This window comes from Mauremys reevesii, linkage group 1 (assembly GCF_016161935.1).
Source record: "Mauremys reevesii isolate NIE-2019 linkage group 1, ASM1616193v1, whole genome shotgun sequence".
Taxonomy (NCBI): domain Eukaryota; kingdom Metazoa; phylum Chordata; order Testudines; family Geoemydidae; genus Mauremys; species Mauremys reevesii.
Window position 1 is genome coordinate 216111330 of NC_052623.1, and position 27403 is coordinate 216138732.

At 50.8% G+C, this 27403-nt stretch overlaps 1 protein-coding gene across 3 annotated transcripts in view; it reads right to left on the reverse strand.

The window, feature by feature from the left end:
• Positions 1-27403, reverse strand: part of EPHA1 (EPH receptor A1) — a 74078-nt gene that overhangs the window by 9386 nt on the left and 37289 nt on the right. For all 3 annotated transcript variants that reach the window (XM_039495767.1, XM_039495757.1, XM_039495777.1), the window contains exons 5-9: positions 20642-20797; positions 20066-20398; positions 18877-19001; positions 13711-13870; positions 11889-11985 (exon numbers count right to left, since the gene is read on the reverse strand). In XM_039495767.1, the coding sequence (XP_039351701.1) occupies positions 11889-11985; positions 13711-13870; positions 18877-19001; positions 20066-20398; positions 20642-20797 (871 nt within the window). The remainder of the gene's footprint in view (positions 1-11888; positions 11986-13710; positions 13871-18876; positions 19002-20065; positions 20399-20641; positions 20798-27403) is intronic.

Here is a 27403-nt window from a genome sequence, read left to right on the forward strand (position 1 = left end):
CAGTTCGGCACTGCTTCCACTCCCCTGATCAGAAGCGGCACTGGAAGCTGGAAAAGGGTGGCTCTCCTACACTGAGACCAGCTTCCCTGGAGCCAACCACTGGGGAGTGTCCCAGAGCGGAGCTCCCAGGAGCAAAAGCCGCATTCCCGGCACCGTTGACTCCAGCCCTGCGGGGGGATCCATTGAGTCCACTGCCACTGGACTCCCCAACCCGCAGTGTGGTAGAAGTCCAGCTACCTTCTACCTTGGGCACCTTTGCGGCCACGAGGAACCTCATTGCCATGATGGTATCGGGGTCCCCTCAGCTCCACGCCAACACCCCAGTGCCTCTGCGGTTGGCATATCTTGGAGCAAGCTGGCATTGATTCACCCGTCAGCACTGTTGGTCGAGTTGCGGCACTGTTCCGCTCCTGGCGCCACTCAGAGTCCTGGCACTGCTCTCCATCAGGGTGACAGTCATAGAATCATAGAATATCAGGGTTGGAAGGGACCTCAGGAGGTCATTTAGTCCACCCCCCTACTCAAAGCAGGACCAAACCCAACTAAATCATCCCAGCCAGGGCTTTGTCAAGCCTGATTTAAAAAACCTCTAAGGAAGGAGATTCCACCACTTCCCTAGGTAACCCATTCCAGTACATCACCACTCTCCTAGTGAAAAAGTTTTTCCTAATATCCAACCTAATACTCCCCCACTGCAACTTGAGACCATTACTCCTTGTTCTGTCATCTGGTGCCACTGAGAACAGTCTAGATCCATCCTCTTTGGAACCCCCTTTCAGGTAGTTGAAAGCAGCTATCAAATCCCCCCACATTCTTCTCTTCTGCAGACTAAACGATCCCAGTTCCCTCAGCCTCTCCTCATAAGTCATGTGTTCCAGCCCCCTAATCATTTTTGTTGCCCTCCACTGGACTCTTTCCAATTTTTCCACATCCTTCTTGTAGTGTGGGGCCCAAAACTGTCAAATAGATGCGGAATGATCACGTTCCTCGATCTGCTGGCAATGCCCCTAATTATACAACCCAAAATGCCATTAGCCTTCTTGGCCATAAGGGCACACTGTCAACTCAAATCCAGCTTCTTGTTCACTGTAACCCCTAGGTCCTTTTCTGCAGAACTGCTGCCTAGCCATCTGGTCCCTAGTCTGTAGCAGTGCATGGGATTCTTCCGTCCTAAGTGCAGGACTCTGTACTTGTCCTTGTTGAACCTCATCAGATTTCTTTTGGCCCAATCCTCTAATTTGTCTAGGTCTCTTTGTATCCTATCCCTACCCTCCAGCGTATCTACCACTCCTCTCAGTTTAGTGTCATCTGCAAACTTGCTGAGGGTGCAGTCCACGCCATCCTCCAGATCATTAATGAAGATATTGAACAAAACCGGCCCCAGGACCGACCCTTGGGGCACTCCGCTTGATTCCGGCTGCCAACTAGACATGGAGCCTGTTGAGCCCGACGATCTAGCCAGCTTTCTATCCACCTTATAGTCCATTCATCCAGCCCATACTTCTTTAACTTGCCGGCAAGAATACTGTGGGAGACCGTATCAAAGGATTTAGCTTTGCTAAAGTCAAGGAACAACACATTCACTGCTTTCCCCTCATCCACAGAGCCAGTTATCTCATCATAGAAGACAATTAGGTTAGTCAGGCATGACTTGCCCTTGGTGAATCCATGCTGACTGTTCCTGATCACTTTCCTCTCTTCTAAGTTCTTCAGAATTGATTCCTTCAGGACCTGCTCCATGATTTTTCCAGGGACTGAGGTGAGGCTGACTGGCCTGTAGTTCCCTGGATCCTCCTCCTTCCCTTTTTAAAAGATGGGCATGACATTAGCCTTTTTCCAGTCATATGGGACCTCCCCCATTCGCCATGAGTTTTCAAAGATAATGGCCAATGGTTCTGCAATCACATCCACCAACTCCTTTAGCACCCTCGGATGCAGCGTACCTGGCCCCATGGATTTGTGCTCATCCAGCTTTTCTAAATAGTCCTGAACCACTTATTTCTCCACAGAGGGCTGGTCACCTCCTCCCCATGCTGTGCTGCCCAGTGCAGCAGTCTGGGAGCTGACCTTGTTCGTGAAGACAGAGGCAAAAAAAGCATTGAGTAGATTAGCTTTTTCCACATCCTCTGTCACTGGGTTGCCTCCCTCATTCAGTAAGGGGCCCACACTTTCCTTGACCATCTTCTTGTTGCTAACATACCTGAAGAAACCCTTCTTGTTACTCTTAACATCCCTTGCTAGCTGCAACTCCAAGTGTGATTTGGCCTTCCTGATTTCACTCCTGCATGCCTGAGCAATATTTTTATACTCCTCCCTGGTCATTTGTCCAATCTTCCACTTCTTGTAGGCTTCTTTTTTTGTGTTTAAGACGAGCAAGGATTTCACAGTTAAGCCAAGCTGGTCGCCTGCCATATTTACTATTCTTCCTACACATCGGGATGGTTTGTTCCTGCAACCTCAATAAGGATTCTTTAAAATACAGCCAGCTTTCCTCGACTCCTTTCCCCGTCATGTTATTCTCCCAGGGGATCCTGCCCATCAGTTCCTTGAGGGAGTCAAAGTCTGCTTTTCTGAAGTCCAGGGTCCGTATTCTGCTGATCTCCTTTCTTCCTTGTGTGAGGATCCTGAACTCAACCATCTCATGGTCACTGCCTCCCAGGTTCCCATCCACTTTTGCTTCCTCTACTAATTCTTTGCAGTTTGTGAGGAGCAGGTCAAGAACAGCTCTGCCCCAGCTGGTTTCTCCAGCACTTGCACCAGGAAATTGTCCCCTACACTTTCCAAAAGCTTCCTGGATTGTCTGTGCACCACTGTATTGCTCTCCCAGCAGATATCAGGGTGATTAAAGTCTCCCATGAGAACCAGGGCCTGCGATCTAGCAACTTCTGTTAGTTGCCAAAAGAAAGCCTCATTTATTTCATCCCCCTGGTCTGGTGGTCTGTAGCAGACTCCCACCATGACATCACCCTTGTTGCTCACACTTCTAAACTTAATCCAGAGACTCTCAGGTTTTTCTGCAGTTTCATACCAGAACTCTGAGCAGTCATACTTCTCTCTTACATACAATGCAACTTCCCCACCTTTTCTGCGCTTCCTGAACAGTTTATACCCATCCATTACAGTACTCCAGTCATGTGAGTTATCCCACCAAGTCTCTGTTATTCCAATCAGATCATAGTTCTTTTACTGTGCCAGGACTTCAAATTCTTCCTGCTTGTTTCCCAGGCTTCTTACATTTGTGTATAGGCACTTAAGATAACTCGCCAATCGTCCCATTTTCTCAGTATGAGACAGGAGTCCTCCTCTCTTGCACTCTCCTGCTCATGCTTCCTCCCGGTATCCCATTTGCCCACTTACCTCAGGGCTTTGGTCTACTTCCCCTGGTGAATCTAGTTTAAAGCCCTACTTGCGGCGCCACTCTGGCTTGCATCGCCGTTCCCGATCATGGGGTCGCTCTGCCCGCTGGTCGCCATTGCGGAGCAGATCCTGAACCCGGCACCAATCTCTGCACCGTATGTCATCTCGGCCCCGCTCCAGGTCCAGGTCCCAGTACTGATCCAGGTCTTGGCACCATGGCACTGTTCCACGTCTCCCCATCGACGCTCACTGATGCAGATCCGCTTGGCACTGTGTGATGTTGCAGCCCATAAGGCTTTATGGAAATATGCTTATGAATGTATATATCACATAACTGAAATATGTTTTATGCTACATAAGCCATGTAACATATCTCTGTAAAGGTTATGATCTACTGAACATATTCATCCTATTTGTATGCATTGTGATAGATATAGGCCAGTTGGGAACAGCAGAGTAGTAGAAGGGAGATATACTGGCCACTGGATAAGCAGTTTTCTGTTCCCTGAGTGACCAGAGCAGGGGCTGCTCCAGGCTAATGAGAACACCTGACTCCAATTAACCTGCTAAGAGTCAGGTGAGGCTGTTAAGCACCTGACTCTAATTAAGGCCCCTCTGATGCTATAAAAGGGCTCACTCCAGTCAGGCCAAAGGGAGACAGGGAGCCAGAGGAGAGGAAGTGCGTGTGAGGAGCTGGGAGCAGGAGGTGCAAGAAGCTGAGGGTGAGTAGGCATACTGCTGGGGGACTGAGAAGTACAAGTGTTATCAGACATCAGGAGGAAGGTCCGATGGTGAGGACAAAGAAGGTGTTGGGAGGAGGCCATGGGGAAGTAGCCCAGGGAGTTGTAGCTGTTGTACAACTGTACCAAGAGGCACTCTAGACAGCTGCAGTCCGCAGGGCCCTGGGCTGGAATCCGGAGTAGAGAGCGGGCCTGGGTTCCCCCCAAACCTCCCAACTCCTGATCAAACACAGGAGGAATTGACCTGGACTGTGACTTCTACCAGAGGGGAAGGTCTCTGGGCTGTTTCCTGACCCACAGGGTAAATCTGTGAGGTGAGCAAATCCACCAATAAGCGCAGGACCCACCAAGGTAGAGGAGGAACTTTGTCACAGCATGTATCATTTTTGTATTCAAAGTTATGAATATTGGCTGTGTACTTGTTTGGTTTTAAGTAGCCTTAGTAAGGCATTTGGTCAGCTTCTTAAGAAAGGAATTTGCAAGTTAAGTGCCCAGTCGAGAAACACTTAACGGACAATGGAACCTTGGAAGACTCCAATCCACATAAGAAATCTACTTGGGACGTTCCAGGTAGCATGTGAACAATGGCTGCCACCTGTAAAGTTCTGAGTCATGCATGGACATGTGACTTGCCCATGTGACTCCAAAACTGCAGCTTGCAGCTGGATTCTGCATAGGAGAGAGGCAGGGGGCTCCACTCACAAGAGAGAGTCTACTTAAGCCCCTGGAAGACCCCTCCATTTTGTCTTCAGCTGGCTCAAGACATAGCCTCTCCACCCCAAAGGATACCTAAAAGGAACTGGAACAAAGGCCAGAAGCACAGGGGTGTGAGTGATTGCTGGACCCAGACTAGGAGGAGACTAGTCTGTAAAAGAAGCTTACTGGAACATCTCTGAGGGTGAGGTTTTATCTGTATTCAGCTTCTTATTGTACTAGGCTTAGACTTGCATATTTTATTTTATTTTGCTTGGTAATTCACTTTGTTCTGTCTGTTATTACTTGGAACCACTTAAATCCTACTTTTTGTATTTAATAAAATCACTTTTTACTTATTAATTAACCCAGAGTGTGTATTGACATGGGGGTGGGGGGAAGAGAAACAGCTGTGCATATCTTTCTATCAGTGTTACAGAGGGGGAACAATTTATTAGTTTATCCAGTGATGAGCTGCCAAAATCTTAACAACCGGTTCCCTCCTCACCCCACAAGGGGGACATGGCCCGCCCCCACTCCCCGGGACTCCTGCCCCATCCAACCCCCCGCATTCCTTGATCCCCCCTGGAACACCTGCCCTGCACTTCCCTGTGCCCTAACTGCCTCCCACCACCCCATCCAACCCCCACTCCTTCCTGACTGCTCCCCGGGGACCCTTGCCCCCATTCAACCACCCTGTTCCCCGCCCTCTAACCGCCCCGACCACTATCCTCTCCCCAACCCCCCAAACTCTCCTGCCCTCTATCCAACCCCACCCACTCCCTGCCCCCTTACCGCACTGCCTGGAGGTGGCTGGCGGAGCTACAGCCATGCTGCTCGGCTGGAGCCGGGCCACACCACCGCTGTGCAGCGCCTGGAGCACTGGGTCAGGCTGTGAGCTCGCAGCACCCCCACTTCCCGTGAATCAGCTGTTTGAGCGGGAAGCCTGGGAGGGCAGAGAAGCAAGCAGCAGCTTTGCACTCAGGCCCAGGGAGGCGGAGGCGGAGTGGAGGTGAACTGGGGTGGGGAGCACTTCCCCTGCGCGCCCACCCCGGGTTACCTGCTGAGGCAGGGGCGGCCCCCCCGCCCCAGCTCACCTCTGCTACGTCTCCGCCTCCCTGGGCCTGAGCGTGAAGCCGCCGTACCACTTCTCCCCCCTCCGAGGCTTCCTGCGAGGACAGCTGATTTGCGGGAAGCGGGCGGGGAGAAGCAGGGTGGAGGTGAGCTGGGGCCGGGGGGCAGGGCGGGGAGCTGGAGCACCCACGGGGTCGACACCTAAGGCACCACCTTTGGATAATGCGCTCAGGGGGAGCGGCCGCTTCCCTGCCCCCCCTCCCGCCCCAGCTATGCACCTGGGTCACTTCAACTTACCGGTTGATAAATTTAGAAGCCCACGCAGGACAACCAGTTCTAAAAGGGCTTCTAAATTTACCAACCGGTTCCCATGAACTGGTGTGAACCAGCTCCAGCTCACCACGGAGTTTATCTTGTATAAGCTTTATACAGGGTAAAATGGATTTACTTGGGGTTTGGACCCCACTGGGATCTGGGCCTCTGAGTGTTGGAGACTGGAACACTTCTTAAGCTATTTTCAGTTAAGCCTGCTGCTGTTGCGAGATGTTGTTCTGACCTGGGTCGGGGTTTGTAGCAGGCTAGTCTGTCTGACTCAAACCAGGCAGGGTTCTGAAGTCCCAAGCTGCCAGGGAAAATGGGATTAGAGGTAGTCCCAGCACATCAGTTGGCAGTTCCCAAGGGGTTTTCTGTGATCTAGCCTGTCACACATCGCCCTGGCCCTCGTGCTCCAGCTATCGCTCCTAGGGATCGGACACAGGTTCGAGGATTTCGGACCATGGCCAATCGGACCGTGGCCACCTTAATGTGGGGGCAGGGTCATAGGAGGGACACGGAGAGGGACCCACCCAGTGAACATTCTGGACTCTGTGGGCGTACCACCAAGCACAGGGTGCACCGTCTGGGGCTTCCAGATCAGCCTCCTCCAACCCACGGGTGCCGGAAGCCGCTGCCAGTCGGCCTGCTATGGGGGGTATGGAAGAGGTGGTGTGCACTCTTCCCACTTCAAGACCCGTTCCGACTCCGATCCCTGAGCTGGGCCCTGCAGTTGGTGACACAGGACAGCAGGCCCCCACACTGCAGGGGGGTCAAGATGACCCTCTTCCCCGCATAGCCTCCTCCTCCCCCGATGAGGCTGTGGCAGGCACCTCTATCTCCGGGCCACCTCCGACCGATATCCGTGCCCATCAAGATCTCCTGCGCAGGGTTGCATGCAATATGAACCTGCAGGCTGAGGAGGTGGTGTAATCGGAGGATTCTGTGGTGGACATTTTGGCCCCAGAAGGCCTGTCAAGGGTGGCCCTGCCTCTCATCAGGACCATCCAGACTAATGCCAAAACCATCTGGCAGACCCTGGCCTCCATTCCCCCTACGGCCAAGGGAGTGGAGCACAAGTACTTTGTCCCCTCGAAGGGGTATGACTACTTGTTCACCCCCCCACAGCCCTGCTCGCTCACGGTTGCGGCTGTGAACGAGAAGGAGCGACACGGTCAGCCAGCCCCTGCACCCAAGTCGAAGGAAGCTAAGCGCCTTGACTTGTTTGGACGCAGTCTACTCTATGGGGAGGCTTCAGGTCCAGATTGCCAGTCAGCAGGTGCTCCTGAGCCATTACAATTTTAACTCCTGGAACTCCATGCTGAAGTTCAAGGAGCTTGTGCCTCCTGAGTCCAGAGAGGAGTTTGGGGCCCTGGTTGACAATGGCAAGTGGTGGCACGGACCTCTTTGCAGGCCTCACTGCACGCTGCAGACTTGTCTGTGTGTACGTTGTCCTCTGGGATTGGTCATGTCTCCCGGAGGTTCAGCAGATGCTGCATGACCTCCCCTTTGATGGGGAGGGTCTGTTCACAGAAAAGATCGACTCTAGGCTGCTCAGCCTTAAAGACTCAAGGATGACCATGAAGTCCCTGGGTATGCACACCCCAGCAACCCAGCAGAAACACTTCAAGCCTCAACAACCACAGCAGCACTCCTATCATCCTCAGCTGAGGCAGGATTTTTACCGACGGTGGGGGCGTAATGGCAGGAGGAAACCCCCTAGCCCACGGACCACAGGGTCCTTCACATGGTGGAAGCGAGATACTCTCTCCAATTTTGTTCCTCCCCGCCCTCCCATCCTCCTTCCCCGTCCCTTTTCAGGGACCCTTCTCACAAGCAACTCCTTATTCAGGAGGTTCAGGTGCTCCTCGCCATGGGGGCGATTGAGGCGTTCCAAGGGAACTAAGAAGCAGGGGGGGTTACTTCTGATATTTCCTAACCGACAAGGCCAAAGGGAGCCTCCGGCCCATTCTGGACCTGCACGGGCTCAACAAATTCATGGTAAAGTTGAAGCTTGGTTTCCTTGGGCACCATTATACCTTCCCTGGATCCTGGAGACTGGTACGCTGCCCTCGACATGAAGGACGCGTATTTCCACATAGCGATTCATCCGGTGCACAGATATTTCCTCTGCTTTGTGCTCAACCATGAACACTACCAGTTCATGACCCTCCCCTTCGGCCTTTCCATGGCCCTCCCGGGTGTTTACCTCATGTATGTCAGTTATGGCTGCCTTCTTCCATCGACAGCGGGTGCAAGTATATCCTTACCTCGACGACTGGCTGATCCGGTGCCGCACCAGAGAACAGGTGCAGTCCCACCTCCGCCTGGTCAGGGATACATTTCTTCAGGTGGGTCTCCTCCTCGACATAGCAAAATTGACCCTGGAACCGACTCAGAGAATAGAGTTCATCGGGGTGGTTCTGGACTCCTCAGGTGTGATTCCTCCTGCTGGACACTCATTTCCAAGCTCTCGCGGGCCTCATTCGAGGTCTTCAGAGCTTCCTGACCTCGACGGCAAGAAGTTGTCTGAGTCTTCTTATATGACCCGGCACGCCAGGCTCTGGCTCTGGCTGCAGGCCTGGCTTGCTTCGGTCTATTGCCCGGGGTGTGACAGCCTGAACTTGGTGGTCACTGTTCCGGAGTGCGTCCTTGCCTCCCTCCACTGGTGGCTAGATTCCTGGGTGGTGTGCAAAGGGGTCCCCTTTCACAGTCCATAGCCTTCCTTGTCCCTGGTCACAGATGCGTCAGCCTTGTGGTGGGGTGCTCATCTCGGAAACCTTCAGACTCAGGGCCTGTGGTTCCCGTCCACACTCTCCCTCCATATCAATGTCTGGGAGCTGATGGCAGTGCATCTTGCTTGTCAGGCCTTCCAGGAGCACCTGCGGGGTCGTTGTGTGGCAGTTCTCACGGACAACACCACGGCCACGTTCCACATCAACAAGCAAGGGGAGGCCCATTCCTCCCCTCTCTGCCAGGAAGCCATTCGACTGTGGGAGTTCTGTATAGCCCACTCCATTCACCCGGTGGCGTCCTTCCTTCCTGGGATCTAGAACACGCTGGTGGACTGCCTCAGCAGGTCCTTCCAGTCACACAAGTGGTCTCTCCAGCCGGATGTCATCCACCTCATCTTCCAAAGGTGGGGGTTTCCCCAGGTTGATCTGTTCACCTCCCGCAGCAACCAGAAGTGCCCAACGTTCTGCTCCTTCCAGTGTCGCTGCCCAGGCTCCCTCACAGACGCGTTCCTGCTTCCCTGGATGGGTCGCCTGTTTTACGCCTTCCCTCCATTGCCCCTTGTGCACAAGGTCCTGCTCAAGATTCGCAGAGATGGGCAAAGGTGATTCTGGTGGCTCTGGCATGGCCCAGGCAGCATTGGTACACCATGCTGTTAGAACTGTCCATGGACGTTCCAGTCCCGTTGCCTCTGTCATCCCGACCTGCGGTCTCTCCACCTCACAGCATGGATGCTAAGTAGCTAAACCCTACGGACCTTCTGTTTTCGGACTCTGTACAACAAGTACTACTGGGCAGCAGGAAGCCTTCCACTTGAGCCACGTACCTGGTGAAGTGGAAGCAGTTTTCATATTGGTGCGACCAGCGCCGCACCCCCCCCTCCAGGCACTGGTGCCCCTCATTTTGGAGTACCTCCTGCACCTGAAACAGCAAGGCCTGGCGGCATCGTCTGTGAAGGTTCACCTTACAGCCATCTTGCCAATCCTATGGTTGTTCGCTTTCTCAAGGGCTTGAACCGCCTCTACCCTCAAATCTGGCAGCCTGTCCCCATGTGGGACCTTAACCTGGTCCTTTTGAGGCTCATGGGGCCCCCGTTTGAGCCTCTGGACACATGCTTCCTCTTGTATGTCTCCTGGAAGATGGCTTTCCCTGTTGCCATCACATTGGCGAGGTGCGTCTCCAAGCTAAAGGCCCTTACCTCAGAATCACCTTACACGGTCTTCCATAAGGAAGCTCAGACCTCACCTGGCCTTTCTTCCCAAGGTGGTGTCGGCCTTCCACTCCAGCCAGCACATTTTCCTGCTTGTTTTTTTATCCTAAACCTCATGCTGGTCCCTGGGAGCAGCGGCTGCATTCCCTTGATGTCCGTAGGGCTCTGGCTTTCACTGAGCACACTAAGCCATTCAGGAAATCAACCCAGCTTTTCGTTGTGGTGGCAGACCAGATGAAGGGTCTCCCGGTCTCCTCTAAGAGGATCTCCTCTTGGATTATGTCCTGCATCCACGCTTGCTATGAGCTGGCCAGCGTACCGACCCCAGCTCTCATCGCTCACTCCCCAGCTCTCATCGTTCACTCCACTAGGGCCCAAGCCTCATTGGCGGCATTCCTGGCCCAGGTACTGATTCAAGAAGTTTGCAGGGCAGCGACTTGGTCCTTGGTGCATACTTTTGCCTCGCACTATGCCATCATCCGGCATGCCAGGGACGATGCAGCTTTTGGTAGAGCGGTACTTCAGTCCACATTGCTTCACTCCAACCCCACCACCTAGGTAAGGTCACCTAATTGGAATCAATATGAGCAAGCATTCTAAAAAGAAAAATGGTTACTCACCTTTGTAACTGTTGTTCTTCGAGATGTGTTGCTCATATCCATTCCAAACCCGCCTCCCTCTGTCAGAGTAGCTGGCAAGAAGGAACTGGGGCGGCGCTGGGTCAGCTTGGGTATATATTGAGTGCCCTGAAGGAGCCACTCCAGGGGACTCCACAGCCTACCTTACAGGTGCTGCCAAGGGGAAACTTTCTGACAGCTGTTCACGCAGTGCATGCAAACCCTAATTGGAATGGATATGAGCAACACATCTCGAAGAACAACAGTTACAAAGGTGAGTAACCATTTTTCAGGCTGTCTGCAGACCCAGATGTTGCACCACTTACGTTTGGTTCACATTCTCAAGATTTTCTTTGCAACCAGGAGAGGTAGACCCATAATTAATAGGGGGTGGAGTTTCTGCAATTTCTGCAGCTGCAGAATACATAGGCCCTTGTGAAAATGCACAGGACTGCTGGCCTCAAATAGCTCTGCTGTTTGTGCCTCAGTCCTGACCCCCTGCTCTTCTAGTTTAGACTATGAAGTTTACAATCTTCAGCAGCTAAAATGTCGCAGACGTAATCAGCTCCTGCTTCCTTCCTCCTGAAAGAGCTCTCCTTCACATCCAAACAAGAGCAGACATCATCAGCTTTCTATGGTAGGGGGTGGGCAGGGCCAGGGTTAGAATTTGGAGTCTCCCACCCCGAACCTGTTTTGTCCCCCTGAAATGCATAAAATGGCATCCTGACAAAGACATAATGTCACAGTGCCGGATCACAAAGGGGCAATGACCAAGAGGAAATAGGACAGTGGGAAGCCACTGCTCCTTTCTCGGTTGTCAGCAGTGAGTGCCAACCCGACAGACCTATCATGCCAACCTCATGCCAGCCCTGCAAGTCACCTTGTACAGCATGAGCACATTGTCAATGCAAACGGCCAAGTCCCTCAGTACACCGTCAAACCCCAGCTGTCTCATTCCACCTGGCCCTGGCCTCCCATCTCCCCTTCCATCTCTAACCAGTCACCCCAACTTCTATCTGTTCTGTTTCCCAATGAACAGTCAAGCCCCACCACCACACTGCCTGGCTTCTCTCTCCACAGCTCCTTCCTCACCATACCACCCAGCCCTCCCTACCCCACCACCCTTTTCATCCAAGAAGGGGCTGAGTTTACCTTTGTGTGAAGATGAAGATTCCCACAACCAGTCCAATAAACAGTAGGATTCCAAAGACAATGGAGACAAGCACCCCGCCAGATGGAGCCCCCGTGTCTGTGGGACAGAACGACAGTCACATGCTTTCCCCACACAAAAGCAAAAGACCAGCACTCCCCTCCCCAGGCTGTGGTGACTGAGAATGTAACAGCCAGCCTGTCTAGCAGATGGTGCTGAATGAGCAATGGCCATCTGCCCTCCCTAGTGCTGGGCAATAGCATAGAACTACAAGTGGCTGGAAATACTAGTAGTGTCATTTGAAGGAACATGGGAATGGGAGCAGGGAAGGAATAATGCTGACACATCCTGGGGTGTGGCCATCAGCCAGACTTGACTCCCAGTGCATAATTATTACCCATGTACATAGTGCATAGCCACATGACACTTTGAGTGTAAAAGCCAGCAGGTTTGGGCCAAATATCATTATTATTGTTATTTCACATGGTGGATGAACTAAAATTCACCTTCAAATGGATGTCTGGATGAATTCCAGTTAAGATCCTGATATTCAGCTCCAACTGAATTATTTTTCCAAATACTTTCAGATACCAAATATTTCCACTCTCTCCTTCTCACCTGTTTGCACCTACCCACTTTGTATTAGACCCTTTGTTCTACTCAGGAATGAAGTCAGGGAGCCTGGCACACAGTCTTCAAGGGAGTCTAACTTGCCTTATTCCCCACTCATGCAATCTGTCCTGGAAAATGGACATTTTCCTCCACCTTCTGCATACATTCATCAAACTCTGAGCTTGGTCCTGAGGCCAATTAGTTCATTGGCAGCTGTTGGGTACAGAGCACTTTTGAAAATCCAACAGATGACTAATTATGGACTTGGGAGCCTAACTGTAGGCTCCTGTTTTTAAAATATTGTTCCTAGTTTCTGTCTTGCGATGGGGTTTGTGTCCTGCTTGTTTGAATAAAGCAAATTCTCTTCTCCATTCAGATTCTTGAGGCCGAGCAATTCTAGTCCATAACAGTCCCCGCATGCTTATCACAACAAGGGCTAAGTGACTAGGAGAGTTGGGTGAATTATATTCACTGAATCACTTACCTGACACAACCTCTCAAATCTATTATTTGATTTTTTTTAATTATTGTTTTTCACCCAATTCTAATGACACCACTATTCTTTAGAAAATGTGACTAGTGGGACATTTGGGGAACCACCCAGGAGAAAGAAAGAAAAACAGGAAATTCCTAGACAAAGGAGAATTAAGGGAGAATGAAGGATGAGACAATATTTCACTTACAACCAATGCTAGCTAGACCACTACAATTCAAAAGCCAAACAGAAAGTGTTACAGCTAGCGGCAGCAGTGTGACATTAAGGAAGACAAAGTTTAGGCTGAATGTCAGGACATTATGGTGAGATCTGTGCATGTGTGTAATTGTCTCCAAAAGGGATGGAAAGGAAGACCCCTCACGTGGGATGCAGGGAACAATCCTGCACTGACCTGGGAGTGGAGGTGAGAGGCCTGTGAGAGACAGGGTACCTCCCCTATCATGTGTTCTCTACAGCACTAATTGCTACACTCTGCTTTCAGGGAGACCTCCCTTCCTTCACCTACCTTGATCCAGCTTTTAGCTGAGTTCACAATCAGAATCATGCTCAGGAGCCGGGTAAAATGCTGCAGGACTTGGCCCCAGATAACAAGAATCCCAAAAGTGCTATTCCTCAGTTATTTCCTTCCACAACTGTGTGTGCTGGGGGAAGAACCTAGGCCATAAGTGCGAAGCCCCTGCAACCCACCAGTCAGATAGAGGGTAGCTGTGCCTCACCTGGCGGGAGGGTGCGAAACTCCTGTTCCTGGGAGAAGGGGCCAGGGCCTAGGGGTGTGATGGAGCGCACACGGAGCAGATAGGCTGTGTCCGGCTGCAGGTCCCTCAGGGTCACATTGGGTTCATGGAATTGCTTCACTGTGTAGTGTGCATCTTCTCCCTGCGGGGGCCAGACAACAGGTTACTTGGACAGCCTACCACACACACGGAAACAGAACAGAAGAATGGCCATAATGAGTCAGACCAAAGGTCCATCTAGTCCAGTATCCTGTCTTCCAACAGTGGCCAATGCCAGGTGCCCCAGAGGGAATGAACAGAACAGATAAGCATTAAGTGATCTGTCCTGTCACCCATTCCCAGCTTCTGGCAAACAGAGGTTAGAGGACACCATCCCTGTCCATCTTCGCTAACAGCCATTGATGGACCATGAACTTACTTATGAACTTATCTATTTCTTTTTTGAACCCTGTTATAGTCTTGGCCTTCACAACATCCTCTGGCAAGGAGTTCCATGGGTTGACTGTGCACTGTGTGGAAAAAATACTTCCTTTTGTTTTAAACCTGCTGCCTATTAATTTCATTTGGTGACCCCTACTTGTGTTATGAGCAGTAAATAGCACTTCCTTATTTACTTTCTCCAGACCAGTCATGATTTTATAGACCTCAATCATATTCCCCCTTAGTCATCTCTTTTCCAAGCTGAAAAGTCTGTTTTATTAATCTCTCCTCATATGGCAGTTGTTCCATAACCCTAATAATTTTTGTTGCCTTTTTCTGAACCTTTTCCACTTCCAACATATCTTTTTTGACTCGAGGTGACCACATCTGAATGCAGTATTCAGGATGGGGGTGTACCATAGATTTATATAGAGGCAATATGATATTTTGTGTCTTATTATCTAGACCCTTTCTTAATGATTCCCAACATTCTGTTTGCTGCTGCACATAGAACATTAGGGTTGGAAGGAACCTCAGGAAGTCATGTAGTCCAACCCCCTGCTTAAAGCAGGACTAATCCCCAGACAATTTTTTACCCCAGTTCCCTAAATGGCCCCCTCAAGGATTGAACTCACAACCTTAGGTTTAGGAGGCCAATGATCAAGCCATTGAGCTATCCCTCCCACCTTAAGTGGATGTTTTCAGAAAACTATCCACAATGACTCCACAATCTCTTTCTTGCATGGTAACAGCCAATTTAGACCCCATCTTTAGTATATGTATAGTTGGGATTATGTTTTCCAATGTGCATTACTTTGCATTTATCAACACTGAATTTTATCTGCCATTTTGTTGCCCAGTCACCCAGTTTTGAGAGATCCTTTTGTAGCTCTTTGCAGTCTGCCTTTGACTTAACTATCTTGAGCAATTTTGTATCATCTGCAAATTTTGCCACCTCACTGTTTACCTCTTTTTCCAGATCATTTATGAATATGTTGAATAGGACTGGGCCCAGTACAGACCCCTGGGGGACACCACTATTTACCTCTCTCCATTCTGAAAACTGACTATTTATTCTTCCCTTTGTTTAACCAGTTACTAATCCATGAGAGAACCTTCCCTCTTATCCCAGGACAGCTTACTTTGCTTAAGAGGGCCCTTATCAAAGGCTTTCTGAAAATCTAAGTACACTATATTCACTGGATCTCCCTTGTCTACATGCATGGTGACCCCCTCAGAGAACTCTCGTAGATTGGTAAGGCATGATTTCCCTTTACAAAAACCATGTTGACTCTTCCCCAACAAATTATGTTCATCTATATGTCTGACAATTTTGTTCTTTACTATAGTTTCAACCAGTTTGCCCAGTTCTGAAGTCAGTTTTACCGGCCTGTAATTGCAGGGATCACCTCTGGAGCTGTCTTTAAAACTGGCGTCACATTAGCTATCCTCCAGTCATTTGGTACAAAAGCTGATTTAAATGATAGGTTATAGACTACAGTTAGTAGTTCTGCAATTTCACATTTGAGTTCCTTCAGAACTCTTGTGTGAATACCATCTGGTCCTGGTGACTTATTACTGTTTAGTTTATCAATTTATTCCAAAACCTCCTCTAATGACATCTCAATCAGGGACAGGTCCTCAGATTTGTCACCTAAAAAGAATGGCTCAGGTTTGAGAATGTCCCTCACATCCTCAGCCATGAAGACCGATGCAAAGAATTCATTTAGTTTCTCCGCAATGACCTTATCGTCCTTGAGTGCTTCTTTAGCATCTCGATTGTCTAGTGGCCCCACTGGTTGTTTAGCAGGCTTCCTGCTTCTGACGTACATACATTTTTTTTTGCTATTACTTTTTGAGTCTTTGGCTAGCTGTTCTTCAAATTCTTTTTTGGCCTTCCTAATTATATTTTTACACTTAATTTGCCAGTGTTTATGCTCTTGTCTATTTTTCTCACTAGGATTTAATGCCCACTTTTTAAAGGATGCCTTTTTGCCTCTCACTGTTTCTTCTACTTTGTTGTTTAGCCATGGTGGCACTTTTTTGGTTCTCTTGCCATGTTTTTTTTTAATTTGGGATATACATTTAATTTGAGCCTCTATTATGGTGTCTTAAAAAAGTTTCCATGCAGCTTGCAGGGATTTCATTTTTGGTGCTGTACCTTTTAATTTCTATTTAACTAACCTCCTTATTTATTTATTTATTTATTTATGTAGTGTAGTTCCCCATTCTGAAATTAAATGCTATAGTGTTGGGCTGCTGTGGTGTTTTCCCCACCACAGGAATGTTAGGTTTAATTATATTATGGTCACTATTACCAAGCGGTCCATCTATATTCACCTCTTGGATCAGATCCTGTGTTCCACATAGGACTAAATCAAGAATTGCCTCTCCTCTTGTGGGTTCCAGGCTCAACAGGTAGTGATCAATGGCTCCATGTCTAGTTGGCAGCCAGTAACAAGCAGAGTGCTCCAGGAGTCGGTCCTGGGGCTGGTTTTGTTCAATATCTTCATTAATGATCTGGATGATGGGATGGATTGCACCATCAGCAAGTTAATGGATGACACTAAGCTGAGGGGAGAGGTAGATATGCTGGAGGGTAGGGATAGGGTCCAGAAGGATCTAGACAAATTGGAGGATTGGGCCAAAAGAAACCTGATGAGGTTCAAAAGGACAAGTGCAGAGTCCTCCACTTAGGACGGAAGAATCCCACTCACTGTTACAGACTAGGGACCGAATGGCTGGGCAGCAGTTCTCCAGAAAAGGACTTAGGGGTTACAGTGGAGGAGAAGCTGGATATGAGTCGACAGTGTGCCCTTGTTGCCAAGAAGGCTAACAGCATTTTGGGCTGTATAAGTAGGGGCATTGCCAGCAGATCGAGGGATGTGATCATTCCCCTCTATTCAACATTGGTGAGGCCTCATCTGGAGTACTGTGTCCAGTTTTGGGCCCCACACTACAAGAAGGATGTGGATAAATTGGAGAGAGTCCAGCGGAGGGCAACAAAAATGATTAGGGGGCTGGAGCACATGACTTATGAGGAGATGCTGAGGGAACTGGGATTGTTTAGCCTGCAGAAGAGAAGAATGAGGGGGGATTTGATAGCTGCTTTCAACTACCTGAAAGGGGGTTCCAAAGAGGATGGATCTAGACTGTTTTCAGTGGTACCTGATGATAGAACAAGGAGTAATGGTCTCAAGTTGCAATGGGGGAGGTTTAGGTTGGATATTAGGAAAAACTTTTTCACTTGGAGGGTGGTGAAGCACTGGAATGGGTTACGTAGGGAGGTGGTGGAATCTCCTTCCTTAGAGGTTTTTAAGGTCAGGTTTGACAAAGCCCTGGCTGGGATGATTTAGTTGGGAATTAGTCCTGCTTGGAGCAGGGGGTTGGACTAGATGACCTCCTGAGGCCCCTTCCAACCCTGATATTCTATGATTCTATGATTCTGGGGACCGACTGGCGAAGCGGCAGTTCTGCAGAAAGGGACCTAGGGATGATAATGGATGAGAAGCTGGATATGAGTCAACAGTTTGCCCTTGTTGCCAAGAAGGCCAACAGTATATTAGGCTGCAATAGTAGGAGCATTGCCAGCAGATCGAGGGAAGTAATTATTCCCCTCTATTTAGCACTGGTGAGGCCACATCTGGAGTCCAGATGTGTCCAGATTTGGGCCCTCCACTACATAAATGACGTGGACAAATTGGAAAGAGTCCAGCAAGGGCAACAAAAATAATTAGGGGCTTGGGACACATATGGGGAGAAGCTGAGGGAACTGGGCTTATTTAGTCTGCAGAAGATAAGAGTGAGGGGGGATTTGATAGCTGCTTTCAACTACTTGAAGGGGAGGTTCCAAAGAGGATGGAGCTCGGCTGTTCTCAGTGGTGGCAGATGACAGAACAAGGAGTAATGGTCTCAAGTTGCAGTGTGGGAGGTCTAGGTTGGATATTAGGAAAAACTATTTTACTAGGAGGGTGGTGAAGCACTGGAATGGGTTGCCTAGGGCGGCGGTGGAATCTCCATCCTTAGAGATTTTTAAGGCCCAGCTTGACAAAGCCCTGGCTGGGATGATTTATTTGGGGTGGACCTGCTTTGAGCAGGGGGTTGGACTAGATGACCTCCTGAGGTCTCTTCCAACCTTAATCTTCTATGATTCTATGACTAGCTGCTCCAAGAAGCAGTCATTTAAGATGTCAAGAAACTGTATCTCTGCATCCCATCCTGAGGGGACATGTACCCAATCAATATGGGGATAGTTGAAATCCGCATTATTAATGGGTTTTTTATTTTAATAGCCTCTTTAATCTCCCTGAGCATTTCATAGTCACTATCATCATCCTGGTCAGGTGGTCGGTAATAGATCCCTATTGCTATATTCTTATGATTAGAACATGGAATTACTATCCATAGTTCATTTAAGATTTTTACTTCATTTGATTCTATGCTTTCTTTGACATATAGTGCCACTCCCCAACCAGCACGACCCGTTCTGTCCTTCCGATATATTTTGTATTCTAGTATTACTGTGTCCCATTGATTATCCTCATTCCACCAAGTTTCTGTGATGCCTATTTATATCAATATCCTCATTTACAACAAGGCCCTCTAGTTCACCCATCTTATTATTTAGACTTCTAGCATATTATTTACACTTCTAGAGGAGGAAGGTTTCTGTGTGTCACAAAGAGCAGAAGAGACACAGGTAAGGAGCAGAGAGGAGGTGCCTCTCACCTTCTCAAAGTACATGACCTCGTACTGCACTGAGCTCCGGCTGCGGTGTCGTGGGGCTGGCCAAGACACAGACAGGCTGTTGTCGTCACGTTGGGTGAGAGTCAGGTGGGACACTGTTACTGGAGCTGCAGGGGAGAGCAATGGCATGAAACAGAGTCAGATGAAAACACAAACCAAATCCCCTCCATCCTCCCAGGCTGTGTGGCCCCTTCGCACAGATTACAGCTTCTCCCATTGCTGCCCCTGCTGAGCCTCCAGTACTGCATTCAGCTCATCCTTCTCTGGTGTGCCTGAGGGGAAGCGAGGGGTCCAGCAGTAAATCACTGCTGATGGCCAGGGCACTTCAGCTGTGATTTTGTTGTACTTTCGAAACATCATCCACACTCACAGTAGCTCTATTAATGCAGCACCAAGGTGAAGACTTTAAATGCAGAAAGGAATTTCCAAAGTTAGGGCTCCTACAGCAACATGAACACACCCGCACTTAACAACACCACACGGGTGCAGCTCGGCTCTGACAAGTGACAGTGAAATGCCATTGTGAGACTCCATATTTATCATCTCTCAGTTAGTCCAGGGCAAACGGGCTCTGTTTAGGTGTGAAAACATGACCCTCTAATGGCAGCACTGTGAATTATCCTGGGATCCAAGAGCCAAGCCACACTCTTTCCATATCTGGCACCATCATTGGTGTAGAAGAGAGTGGTGAGGTGGGAACCTGCACTTGTGAAAGTCCCGATTTCAGTGTGTTTAAAGCCTCTATTTGCACCAAGACGCTGTGGTCTGTTTGTTGCATATATCAGGCAGGGAGGTGTCTCACTCTACAGGCCCAGTTCTGCTCTGTTACGTGGGGGCAGGTCCCATCACCTTGCAGCTGTGTAACTGAGAGAAGACTTGGGCCCCATCATGTCTGCAAAGAGCCTGGTGAACGTACTGCTTTTTCTGAACGATTATTACAGCCACTACTTTGGTTTATAAACAGAACAGGAAAGTGACTGACAAAGACAGTGACAGAGCTGAGATGCCAGAGCTACAAGCACCTTAGAAGAGATTCAGTCAATAGGCAGAAGGCAGGTACCAGGCTGATGGGTGCAGCATAAGGAGAGAGATAAGATGAAGAAGGCTCAGAGACCCACATTGACTCTTCTCTTGCCTCGAAATCGCTCCCCTACCCACCTTGGTGACTCACCTGCATGCCCGACAGAGACCCAGATGGCAGGGGAGGCCCGCTGGGGGAAAGGGCTGACTTCTGAGACACCATTACGTGCCATCACAGTGAAGCTGTAGTTGGTATAAGCCTCTAGACCATTCACATCTATGGATGTATTGTTGAGGCCTGAGGCACTGGGGGAGAAGACCACGCTAGCCTCACATGGCTCACATGCCAGGACAGAGCAGCGCTGGCATGAGACGCTGTAGGTCAGATCCTTACGCCCACCATGGTCGCTGGGTGGCTGCCACCAGAGAGAGAGTTGCGTCCCCACCAGGGAGAAGCTGACATTGCGGGGACTAGAAGGGGGGCCTGCACAGAGTGGGGGAGAGAGAATTAGATCCAGCATACAGGCTCCAATGCACAAACCAGTCTAGTAGTTTCCCTTCCCCTCATGCGGCTCAGGACCTGCCTCTCTCCCCACCCCATAAGGCATTTCCCTCTCCACAGCACCAACATCCCCTCTCTCTGCATCTGGCTCTCCACCCTCCTCTCTCCCCCTGACCCTTCCTCTTCTCCACATCCCCTTGCTCTCCTCCCCCAGCACTGACTCACGAGTGCAGGCAACACTTTGACTCTCAGTGGGTGCCCGGTAGAAGCCCAGGTTGCAGGGACAGGCTGTGGCCCCTGTAGCACTGGATGAGCTGTTTGGGGGGCACTTGAGGCAGTGCTCAGTCTCTGGGGAGTGACGGTAGAATCCTCGCTGGCAGGCTGCGGACACACAAACAACAGGGAAGCACAGGATTAGTGGGAAGTAACCAGCCAACCTTGCCTGGCTCCCTCATCTTCCACCTCCACAGCCCTGGTACTCCTCCCTTTCTCCTGCTCCCAGGGATAGGGAATAGAAGATCAGGGCTGCTGGAGACTGCACATGGGAGGTCCCTGTAAAAATCAACAGAACACTTAGGACTTGGTTAGCCTCAAAGAGACTCCTCCCAACATACATCCAGCACATTCCCTGTCCCTTCAAGATTTACACCAAACCTGGCTGTGCCACCCTGGGCTGCAAACACCAGAGCTGAGTGTGGTGTAGGCAGCTTTGGAACTGCTAGCACTACTCCTCTACCTTTCTGGGGCGTCAAAAGAGCAACTGTGAGGCAGATCCGATGCAGCTTGGTACCAAAAAAATGCCCACACTCCCATGAAGACCTTCCTTTTGTTTTTTCTTATTTGCTTGTTTCCCTTAATCTAAAATAAAAGTCTCATTGGACATACAGGATTTCTCTTTGGGCTGGGAAATCCATAACAATGGGGGGTGCCCACTGACACCATGGGTTTAAGTCTAGGGACTGTGAGCACAGGTGGCCTTGCTGATCTTGACTGCTGTAGCAATGCATTGCCTAGCCAGCCTCGGGGCATGTAGGAATTTCTAGATCAATGTCAACACCCTGGACTACAACTTGGATGCAGCTGGACACGAAGCCAGTGTAGACTGCAAAAAAGATGTGCCATGCGCTCCCTATGGCCAAAACCACTAAGGCAGAGAGCAGCTGTATTCTGCATTGGTTGTAGCATCTCAGGAGTCTTCTAGGGAAGCCCAATGAAGAGCACTTGCAGTCACCCAATAGGGAGGTCACAGGCATGGGTTACCGTGGTGAGGTTTGCACCACAGAAATGACTAATCGTCTGACCCAAAGGAGATGGAAAGAGATGCTCCAGGCCACCAATGCTATTTGGAAACTGGGGAGCAGTTGAGGGACCCAGCAATGTTTCCAGGATCCAGGAGCTTGTTGACAAAGGGCAGGCATACCCCCTTCAACAACAGGGTCAGGCACTCTCTCTGCCACAAATTCAGGCTTCTCCCTAACATCTGACACCGCTGGACTGAGCCTCAGCCTTTTATTTCCATCCACTCCTTGTCTTGGCCAGGGAGAGCAGGCAGACCACACCATCCAGGTCTGATGACACAGACTTGCATGTCAGTTGCATAATGGTGGTGTCATGACCCAAAGAGTATCACAGCCTCACCCATCGGCTGTGGATACACATTGAGCAGGTAAGCCACAAAGAGCGAAGCCTGCAGAGTGCAGGAAGAGGGAACCACTGAGGACGTGCAAGCACTTGCCCAACAGCACTCTCTTGTCATCTTTCAGGGAAAAGCGTGAGCCCATCTTTACTGGCCAGGATCTGTAGCTGAATCAACAAAATTACGTGCCCCGTGGTATTAAAGGGTGCTGACAGATCTATAGAAGAATCGAGCACGGAACCCTGGCTAGGGCTGAGTGAATAACTGATTTGTCAGTTCAGCCAGCGAACTGAAAAAATATTCAGTTCCGAAAATGTTCTGATTTTGTCAGCAAATTGAAAAAGTCTGCTTCAGGCCAGGAAGCCATCTCTGGGTATGTTTACACTGCAATTAAAATCTTGCGCCTGGCCCATGCCAGCTGACTCAGGCTCCTGGGGCTTGGGGGCTGTATCATTACACACCGATGTCTGGGACCACCATGCAGGATCCTAGAGCCCAGGCTCCAGCCCGAGCCCAAAAATCTATACGACAATTAAACCCTTCTAAGCAAACCCTAGTCAGATCACTAACACCGCAAAAGGGGCAACCTCTCAGCATACAACTTTCAGCCCAACCCTACAGACCTCCTCTCGTTCGTGGACTGGAAGGACAAAAGCACTTATGTGATGCTCATTCCCCAGGGACCTCGAAACCCTTTACAAACCCGGGGAAGCAGCAGCACTATCACCCCACCAGACAGGAAGCTGAAGAACAGAGGGGAAGTAACTTTACCAAGGTTGCAAGCAAGTCAGTGGCAGAGCCAGGGATGGAACTCAGGTCTCCTCACGCTTACGGAACCACACCGCCTGCCAGGTAGGTAGAGATGGCATATATACCCAGTCCCTGCTGCTAGGGGGAGCAAGGGCTGAATGGGGAAACCAAGTGAGGAGAACAACCACTTCAGGGGATACTCACCCTACATCCTGACTTTACCCCAGAAACCTGACTTCCTCCTTCCTTCTTTCCTCTGAACTTTCACTTATCCAGCAATATCATCTGCATCCTCTTGTCACCTGCAGCAATCCTGCCATCAAGCAGCTTTGGGGGTCTCTCTCCCCCTTCCCCTGGTGGCAAGGACTTTAGGTGGGCTGCCAGGATTGGACAGGGACTGGTGAACCTCCAGGGGTTTCCAAGTGCTATAGCCAAGGAGTGGGATGAGTGTGTTTTTATACCCTCCCCTTATGCTGTCATGATATATTTCCTCATGTACCACTGTTCTCCCCTCTCCTGCCCAGCACAGCTGGTGTTGGTGACAGTTGGCAAGCCCATCAGAAGACAATGGGTGGGGATGAAGCATCATTTGGTATGTGGCAGAAAGGGCATTTGATCTTGGTTCCCCCCAGCTCCCAGGTAATAATTGGAGATATACCAATCTCCTAGAACTGGAAGGGACCTTGAAAGGTCATTGAGTCCAGCCCCCTGCCTTCGCTAGCAGGACCAATTTTTGCCCCAGATCCCTAAGTGGCCCCCTCAAGGATTGAACTCACAACCCTGGGCTTAGCAGGCCAATGCTCAAACCACTGAGCTAGCCCTCCCCCAAGCAGACTTTTAGGTTGGTGCCGAAGGTGGCAGATTTGGTCCAGTTGTCCCTGTGTCATGACAGAGGGTATCTGGGCCTGGCCAAACAGAAAGAGGAACAGCCAGACAGGAAGCAGCAGCAGCCAGAGCTGAGCACGGAGCAAGCTGGACCCTGATCCTTGTGCCAGGCCAACCATTTGTGAGGACCCCCCCCCATCTCATTGCCCACTCCTCAGGATAGGACCAGCCAGCTACTCCTCCCCCCCCCAGGATGGGACCAGCCCACTAACCCCCCACAAGCTGCCACGGCCTCAGCGGGGAGGCAGAAGCAGGGATGCTGGCACTCTCCTCTCCTTCCCTGCATTTTTCTGAAATGATAGCCCTGGATGAGGAACACCTAGCTAGACAGAATGGGCTGCTGCTTCTAAAGGTATGAAAACAAGGTGGGAAATTTTAGTGTGGGCCTGTGGAGGGTGTGCTGAAGAGCAGGGGAGGGAACACACCCAGGATCTAACAGGGTAGAGGCACGCCAGACAGACAGGATTACGTCACCACATCGAGCCAGCAGGAGAGAAGGGAGTGAACCCAGGTGAGATGGAAGGTGCAATGGTAACAAGCGCCAGCAAGGGGCAGCATCACACCAGGAAGGCATATTCTTACTGCAGCGCAGAATGTGGAAGCTTGCTTCCCTTACAGGTGTCCTTAGGGACCCCTGCACACACTGGGTGGCTGGATGGCAGGAAAGGGTTAAGCAAGGTGGCAGGGGTGGCAAAACCAGGGGAGGAGAACAGGCTAGTGCCACAGCAATGGAAATATTGTGAGACCTGATGTATGTTTTGGTCCCCGCAATATTTCCTCTGTCCCTGGGGAGGATGCATTGTGAGAAGGGGCAGCCTGGGCTCCCTTGGTGCGGAGGAGAGAGGTGGGGGCTGGAGGTAGGTTAGGTGGGATGGGGTGGCCAGACAGAGCCGTGTCATTTCAGGGATGTGGGGAGAGCTGTTTCCACTCCAGAGCAGGAACCTCTGCAGGTAGTCTAAAAGCAGCATGTGGGGTGGGAGCAGGAAGGTGGGTGAGGGGCTGCTCTGGAGGCCTGTGGGTGGGGGGAGGGATACCGAGCTGCTGCAGCCACCCTAAGTGTACCATTTCCTCGACCTACCATTTGTGTCCGAGGCCCAGGTGAGAGTTTGCCCCACCGCTGCCCTCCCACCCCCATCACCCCAAACTCCCTGGCACACATCCCAGTCCCAAACCTTGCCCCCCATTCAAAGCAAGGTTCCCCCTGCCTCTGTCTGGGGGGCAGCTGTGCCAGGTCCCCAACCAGAGCTGAGAATTCTGATTCATATGTGGAAGGAGGATATGAGAAGGGAACAAGTTTCAAATAAATCAGATACAAACTGGGGTGACCCCGCCACATTAGCAGAAAATGAGGCACCCCTCCCCTGTGTGGGCGGTACAGAGTGTGGGACTGGCCCAGAGCGCTGTTGCCATCGCTGCCGCCACGTCCCACCCAGCAATTATCTTTAACAAGGCCTCTGTGGGCTCATCAAACAGGAAGAGGAACAGAGAGTCTCTGCCCTCAGTGCACCCAGAGTGGGAGGTTACTCCCCGTTAGAGACGTCAGCTGAGCCATTCCCAGACTTCCTGTACCCTGCCCCTCCTCCCCATCCCCAACTGCCTGTTCCCCCTGCCTTCCCAGTGCACCCCCATAGCGTTTGGGCAGCTTTGTTGTTTGGAATTAAAGTCCGAAGGAATCAAATGGGGAAAACAGGTTCTGGGAAAGGCAAAAGACCAGGACCGCCCTCCTGAGGGCAAAGATCAGAGCCAGCTGCCCTGCCCTTCATTCATCATTATTACTAGTATTTATTTGGTGCACGTCACTAGGGTGACTGGGCACCTTACAAAGTTTAAGCTGAGGCAATCAAGAGTACAGTAATAAGAGACCAACCCACATACTCCCTGCTGCTTTGCCAGCCAGCTAGGAAACCAGGGGACCCAATTGGTTTGGAAGGCTTGGGCAAAGAGAGGCATCCTGCACCTTTGTAATTAATTGTATTACCGCAGGGAGCTAATGCCAGAGGTGCAGGCTGGCCACTGGGAAAGCTATGCCACCAGTGCCCACAAGCAACATCTTTGGGATGCAGAGCCGTCTATCTCCACATGAGCATAGATCTATAGTGGGTGCAAGGGGGTGAGGTGCCTGGGCTTAGACCCCTTAAGGCTTTACACTCTGATATCAGTACCTGAAAAGTCACCCAGCAGTTGTCTGAACTAGTGCAAAGCTGGGACCCCCTCACACTCCGATTACTATCCCTCCTCATCCTCCTATTCCAAGGCAAAGGTCAGAGATGTCTTCCTTGTGATGTCCTCCTCCCTTATCAGAGGGTACCGGTCACAGCTGGATCTCCCCCCACCCCCATCCCATCCCATCCCATCCCATCCCAGTGAAAGACTCTCCCTGCCTTTCCAGCCCTCTTCCCATCAGAGGACAAAAGCCAGAGCTGAGTCCTCCTCATCCCCATGCCAGGGCAGAGCTCTGATCTGGACCCCGCCTCCTTCCAAAGGGAAAGGTCAGAGCCACGATCCCTGCCTCTGCCGCACTACGTGGGTTCAGCGAGAGATCTAGATTAGTTCTGATCCTTTGCATAGCACTTGGCCCCTTGCCACTGGAAATCAGCTGGAATGGAGATGTGGGAAGACAAACAGGTGCCCTAGACCTACCCTTCCTTCTCTGCATCCACCAACAAGATGCCACTTCAGGCTTTGCCATTCCCTCAAACACACCCCACCCACCACCCTCTGGGCGACTACCCTGATCCCTGCTGTCCCTTTGGAGGACACATCTGGCTTCAGCTATACTTGGGTTGGGAGGGGGAGTAGCCAGGACCTGGAGGCCATCCCACTCCATGATAGCGGTGAGAACCAGCCCAGGCATGATGGATTCCCTGCCCCTTCCCAGGAGAGTGTGCTCAGCTCCCAGGAGGGTGGGGAGAATTCAGCAGCAACAGCTAAGTGGAAAAACTGGCTGGGCCATTGAAGGAGAGCAAAGGGGAGGGGCAGGGATCTCATGCTGGAAGTCTCCCTTAACCCTTCATCAGCTCCCAGAGCAAGGCTGGAGTGGAGAGGCATCAGCAATCCAAACAGAGATCCAGTCCCCACAGTGCAGCAAACAGAGGGAGAGCAAGGCAGGGAGACAGGAATCGCTCAAGGCCCCTTCAGACCCCTAAGAATCCACTGTAGATTGCCTGACTCCCTGTGCACATAGGCTCCCATCAATTCTCCCTTTCCTCTTCATTCCTTTAGCTGCAACTATGTAAGCACATGAGCAGGAATGTATCACTTGTGGGCCCTGTAACTGCCTGGGCACAGTCACCACCCCCATCAGCAATATAGGATCAGCAATGTGCCATCCACATAGGCTCAACACATCCCCTTTCTCTCCCAGCTGCTACAGGCTGGAAGACGGTCCACCAGCACCTTCTCTCCCCTCGCTGCCAAGGGAAGACTCAATCTACTGCTATGATGGGCCCAATCCAGTTTGCCAAGAGCTCCCCTCCAATACAGCGGGTGTGCCCATGGTCTCTCATGCGCTTGTTCTCCCTGAATACTGAGCTGGGACGTGCAGGGGGTGCTATACTCATTCCCCAACACAGCAGAATTCTCTCCCACTCAGGGAATGTGTGTGCACAATACAGGAGGAGCTCTGACCTTTCCCACCCATGCACCCAAGTTCCTGGCCATGGGGAACAAAGGTGCTGATCTGTCCATCTGCTCTACCCTGACCTAGCTGCTGCACC